The sequence below is a fragment of the Octopus bimaculoides genome, chromosome 2 (assembly GCF_001194135.2).
Source record: "Octopus bimaculoides isolate UCB-OBI-ISO-001 chromosome 2, ASM119413v2, whole genome shotgun sequence".
Classification (NCBI taxonomy): domain Eukaryota; kingdom Metazoa; phylum Mollusca; class Cephalopoda; order Octopoda; family Octopodidae; genus Octopus; species Octopus bimaculoides.
The window spans coordinates 135110466-135116421 of NC_068982.1; the positions used below are offsets into that span (position 1 = coordinate 135110466).

Sequence of the window (5956 nt, forward strand, 5' to 3'; positions counted from 1 at the left end):
ATTACAAATCGAGATTTCTAAATGGAGAGTGTAGTATTGTAGGAGTTGACTTTCTGCCAAATGTCGAGAGACTAATGTAGGAAAATAGGACAGGAACAAGTGTCTTGCTGTTGAGGATCTACGTGGCTACGCCCAGGAGGAAAGGGACAAAAGAATGGTGGAGAGGAAGTATCGGGGCATACCCTCAAGGTGTACAAAAAAATGGATAGTGAGAGAATAGGGAAGAAAAATCAAGGATGGCTTGGTGGGCAGGTAGTTGGGATGAGGTGAAGTGTGGGGAAGATAGGAGTCACACACACACACACACATACACACACACGACATTGTCTTGAGGAAAAGATTTATTTTAAAAATCAAGACTTCCAAATATCAACACAATTCATCTAATTTTCATAGCTTCTTCGACATGAAGAACAAATCTTCCATTCGAACAAAACATTAACTAATCACAGTTAATGTTCCGGAAGAAGACTGATAACCATTCTTCATGGTTAGATGAATTCAGGCAAATTAAAATTTATTATATCTTTTAAAAGGAGACTCAATGAAGTACCCGAATCAAAAGAATTTACTCGTAAAACCAGTATTTTCTTGCTAAATTGCTGTTTCCCCATTTTATCAACAAATCACATTTTCAGAGTTGTTCGTAACAAAGAAAAATAAATATTCTATCTTTTACTTGTTTCAGTCATTCGATTGCAGCCATGCTGCAGCACTGCTTTGGACAGTTTTAGTCAAACAAATTGACCGCAATACTTATACTATCTGTCTTTTTTGCCAAACTGCTAAGTTATGGAGATATAAACAAGTGTTGGTTTGTTTATATCCCCATAACTTAGTAGTTTGACAAAAGAGACTGATAATATAAGTACTAGGGTTTAAAAATATGTTTATTTATTTATGTATGCACCCTTTTAAAGCCAAGTCAGGCTCATGGGCTCGGTTTCCTGGTTTCTATGGCGTATGTGTCCTCCCCACCAGCTGGACGGGACGCCAGTCCATCGCAGATTTACTCAAGAAACATGAAGAAAGAGTGAGAGAAAGTTGTGGTGAAAGAGTACAGCAGGGTTCGCCACCATCCCCTGCCAGAGCCTAGTGGAACTTAAGGTGTTTTCGCTCAATAAACACTCACAACGCCCGGTCTGGGAATCGAAATCGCAATCCTACGACCGCGAGTCCGCTGCCCTAACCATTGGGCTATTGCGCCTCCACTGCTCAGAACGAACATAAAGACAGACAAAATACCGCTGAGCATTTCGCCTGGTGTGCTAATGTCTCTGCCAGTTCGCTGCTTTCAAATAAATAAATAAATAATGATAGAGTCAACACAACTATTTGACAGACATATAAAACTGTATTCAATAAATCCGTCACCATCAACATATACAATAAACAATGTTAGTAGGTTTAAAAGTCAACAATAACAAAAATACTTCATAATTTTAATTCTTGCAATAATTAATGAACTCAACAAATTAGAAAACTAAATTATGAATATTAAATAGAAATTACAAAAAAAACACAAGTTGTAATGATGATAACTGTTTCTAACATAGGCATGAGGTCACAAATTTTGTAGGGGTGGAATTGGTCAATTTAAATGTCTCCAAGACCCTGAAAGGATAAAGGGCAAAGTTAACTTTGGTGCAATTTCAACTCAGAGTATAATGAACTGGAATTAAGCATTTCCTCCAACACTAATAAATCTGGCAAATTAACTGCTTTCAATAATAATAATAATAATAATAATAATAATAATGGTTTCAACTTTTGCCACAGGGGCAGCAATTTTGGGGGGAGGGGATGAGTTGATTACATCGACCCCCAGCGTTCAACTGGTACTTATTTTATCGACCTTGAAAGGATAAAAGGCAAAGTCGACCCTGGTGGAATTTGAACTCAGAATGCAGCGACAGGTGAAATACTGCTAAGTATTTTGTCCAGCGTGCTAACGATTCCACCAGCTCACCGCCTGAATAATGATCCTTTCTACCATTGGCACAAGGCCTGAAATTTTGGGGGAGGGCCCAGTCGATTAGATTGACCCCAGTATGCAACTGGTACTTATTTTATTGACCCTAGCGGAATTTGAACTCAGACTGTAAAGATGGACGAAATACCACTAAGCAATTCATCCAGTATACAACCATTCTGTCAGCTCACCACCTTAATGATAATAATAATAATAATCCTTTCTACTATAAGCACAATGCCTGAAATTTGGGCAGAGGGGCCAATCAATTACATTGATCCCAGTGTTCAACTGGCACTGATTTCATTGACCCTGAAAGAATGAAAGGCAAAGTTGACCCCAGTGGAATTTGAACTCAGAACAGAGATGGACAAAATGCCGCTAAGTATTTTTGTCCAACATGCTAATGATTCTGCCAGTTTACTGCCTTAATAATCCTTTCTATTATAGGCACAAGACTTGAAATTTTGGGGGACAAGGGTCATCAATTTCATTGATCCCCAATGCTTGATCCCTGAAAGGATGAAAGCAAAGTCAACCTTGGTGGAATTTGGACCGTAATGCTGCTAAGTATTATGCTCTGCATGTTAATGATTCTGTTAGCTCACTGACTTGCTTACTGCCTTAATGAAGATTTCAAATTTTGGCACAAGGCCAGCAATAGTGGGAGAAGTTGTAAGTCGATTACATCAACCCCAGAGCATAACTGGTACTTATTTTACTGACCCTGAAAGGATGAAAGGCAAAGTCAACCTGAGCAGAATTTGAACTCAGAACATAAAGACAAACAAAATGCTGCTTAGCATTTTGCCCTGCATGCTAACGATTCTGTCAGTTCATTGCCTTAATAATAATAATTAGGCACAAGACCAGTAAATTTAATGGGATGGGTTAGCCGATATCTTCATCTCCAGCATTTGATTAACCCTAGGGATGTAGGGATTGAAAGCAAAGTTGATCTTGGTGGAATTTGAACTTAGAATGTAAAGAGTTGGAACAAATACTGCAATACTGCAAGTTGTTTCATCTGATGCTCTAACAATTCTCCCAGTTCACTGCCTCTGGTTTCTGATTGATGCACAAGGCCAGCAATTTTGAGGAGCAGGGAGAGGGGACACTTGGTAGTCTAAGCCCCAGTACTTGACCGGTGCATTATTTCATTGACCCTGGGAGGATGAAAACCAATGTTGACGTTGGCAGGATTTGAACTCAGAATGTATTGGAAGAAATCCACAGAGTATTTTTTTTCTTTTTTCTTGGTGTTCTAATGACTGCCAGTTTGCTGCCTTCAATAACAATGGAAAACAAAAAACAAAAATAATAATAATAATGGTTTCAGATTTTGGCACAAGGCCAGAAATTTTGGGAGAGGGGCAAGTTGATTGTAAGGAACCCCCAGTACACAACAGGTACTTATTTCATTGACCCCCAAAATGATGAAAAACAAAGTTGACCTCAGCAGAATTTGAACTCAGAACGTAAAGACAGAAGAAATGCTGTTAAGCAATTTATATGGTGTGCTAACAATTCTGTCAGCTCACTGCCATAATAATAATAATAATAATAATAATAGTAATGATATCTACAGCAGTAAAATATATGTATTGATTGTTTGAACCTATCAATCTGCAAGTGTGGTATAAAAACAAAAAACTGTCAACAGTCAAATCACTTTTGTCTTCCATGAATGTAAACTTTGATATGTAATAATAATAATAATAATAATAATAATAATACATGCAAGGAATTAAGCTGCATAAATTAATTTAGGTGAGCAAACAGTTTGAAAGTCTGTCAACCAGATTATATATTTGTCATCCCCATCCCCTATCCCTCACACACCCCTTTCATTTTGGTCCGGAAGTTTCATTCTTGATAAATATATACAGACAGAGTTTGCCATTTATTCCAGAACAAAACAAACTTGTTCATCCTAGCCATGTTTACAACCCATTTTGTTTTCCATTTTTTTAATCTTATTTTAGAAGAGAAAAAATATATATATATGTGTATATATAAATATATATCTATCATTAGAAGTCTTGGCCCCCTTATTGTAACACAGACATTATCCCAACATACCCAGAAGTTCTAAACAATGTTGATAGAACTTAATAAGTTAACAAACTAGTTTGAAAAATAAAAATAAAAATAAATACAAAATCAACTACATATAACAATCATACATCACAATACATATATACACACACATATATATATATATATATATATATATATATATATATATATATATATATATATATATATATATGCATGCATATATGTTTCATTAGATGGTACCAAATTTCCTAGGAGCACAACAGATGTAGTTTCTATTTCAAGGCAGCTTTATTCACACATGGATACCATTTTCTTTGCAGTACTCGCCACAACATGTGCACTAAGTTCACAGCAGTCAAGGCACAACACTCAACACCTCCACTGCTACTAAGAGAGTCCTTTTGAGTTCGCTGATGATGTAGACCTTCCAAAGTAGGTACTTGAAGGCTTCATCATAAAGTCTCAGCGAAATACTGAATTTTGGGGTCTTCCAACTCCTTCTTGCATTGGATCAGCTTCAATTCCATATTTGCTGCTGAGTCTGAACGCCCCTGTGCGGTTTTAGCTGAAAAAGAACAGATGACGATATCAACAATAATAATAATAATAATAATAATGATGATGATTTCAAATTTTGGCACAATGCCAGGAATTTCAGGGAAGTGGGTAAGTTGATTACATCAACCCCAGCACTCAACTGGTATTTATTTTATTGACCCCAAAAGGGTAGATGAAAGGCAAAGTTGAGCTCAGTAGAATTTGAACTCAGATGAGGGCAGCGAGCTGGCAGAAACGTTAGCACGACAGGTGAAATGCTTAGCGGTATTTCATCTGCCGTTACATTCTGAGTTCAAATTCCATTGAGGTCGACTTTGCCTTTCATCCTTTCGGGGATGATAAATTAAGTACCAGTTATGCACTGGAGTTGATGTAATCGACTTAATCCCTTTGTCTGTCCTTGTTTGTCCTCTCTATGTTTAACCCCTTGTGGGCAGTAAAGAAATAAGAATTTGAACTCAGAACGTAAAGATACATGAAATGGCACTAAGTACTTCACCTGGTGCAGTAATGATTTTGCCAGCTTCGCTACCTTTAAATTATAATATTAACAGCAACAACAATATAAACATCATCCTGAGGCTGTAACTGAGGTAAAACATATAACATTTCTTTAGGACTTCCTTGTACATGCAAACAGAACCATTAAAGGTAATAAACCAGATATTGTTGAAAAAAACCAAAATAATAAAGTCTGTTTATTGGATGATATGAGTAAAAAGCACCATCCGAATGTGGTTGATGCTAGTGCCTCCCGACTGGCTCCCATGCTGGTGACACGTAAAAAGCACCATCCAAATGTGGTCAATGACAGTGCTTCTCCAACTGGCTCCCGTACTGGTGGCATATAAAAAGCACCATCTGAATGAGGTCGATGCCAGTGCATCCCGACTGGCTCTCATGCCGGTGACACGTAAAAAGCACCATCCAAATGTAATCAATAACAGTTCCCCTCCGACTGGCTTCCATGCCGGTGGCATGTAAAAAGCACTGTAGTGACGTCATATTGGCACCAAAAGGCAGGCGCCATTACTGAATCCTTAACCATGCATGCGTGGGTTTCAACATCGAAGCGTTCCCGCTATTATTCGGTCTCTTACCAAGGCAGACAGCGACCAAGCAAGACGTCTAAGCAAGCTCTCCCATTTGAGTGTGGTTGAACCAAGTTGTCTCTATAACGACACCAGCACGAAGAACCGTACATCTACATTTCAGGCTACTCTAAAACCAGACAATTAGAAGCTGTTTACCTTTTCCACCGAACAATAAATATTTGTTGTTGTTGATCAGTTTGGAGTTTCTGCATTCGGTTCTCTTCCAATTTAATGTAGGAGAGTTAGGTGTATATCTAAAGATATATAACCC

At 37.7% G+C, this 5956-nt stretch overlaps 1 protein-coding gene across 1 annotated transcript in view; it reads right to left on the reverse strand.

Annotated features, from left to right (window-relative positions):
• Positions 1-1334: 1334 nt before the first annotated feature.
• Positions 1335-5956, reverse strand: part of LOC106873490 (pyridoxal kinase) — a 55590-nt gene continuing 50968 nt past the window's right edge. The window contains exon 10 of the mRNA XM_014920875.2: positions 1335-4598. Coding sequence (XP_014776361.1) covers positions 4486-4598 — 113 coding nt within the window. The 3' untranslated portion in view covers positions 1335-4485. The remainder of the gene's footprint in view (positions 4599-5956) is intronic.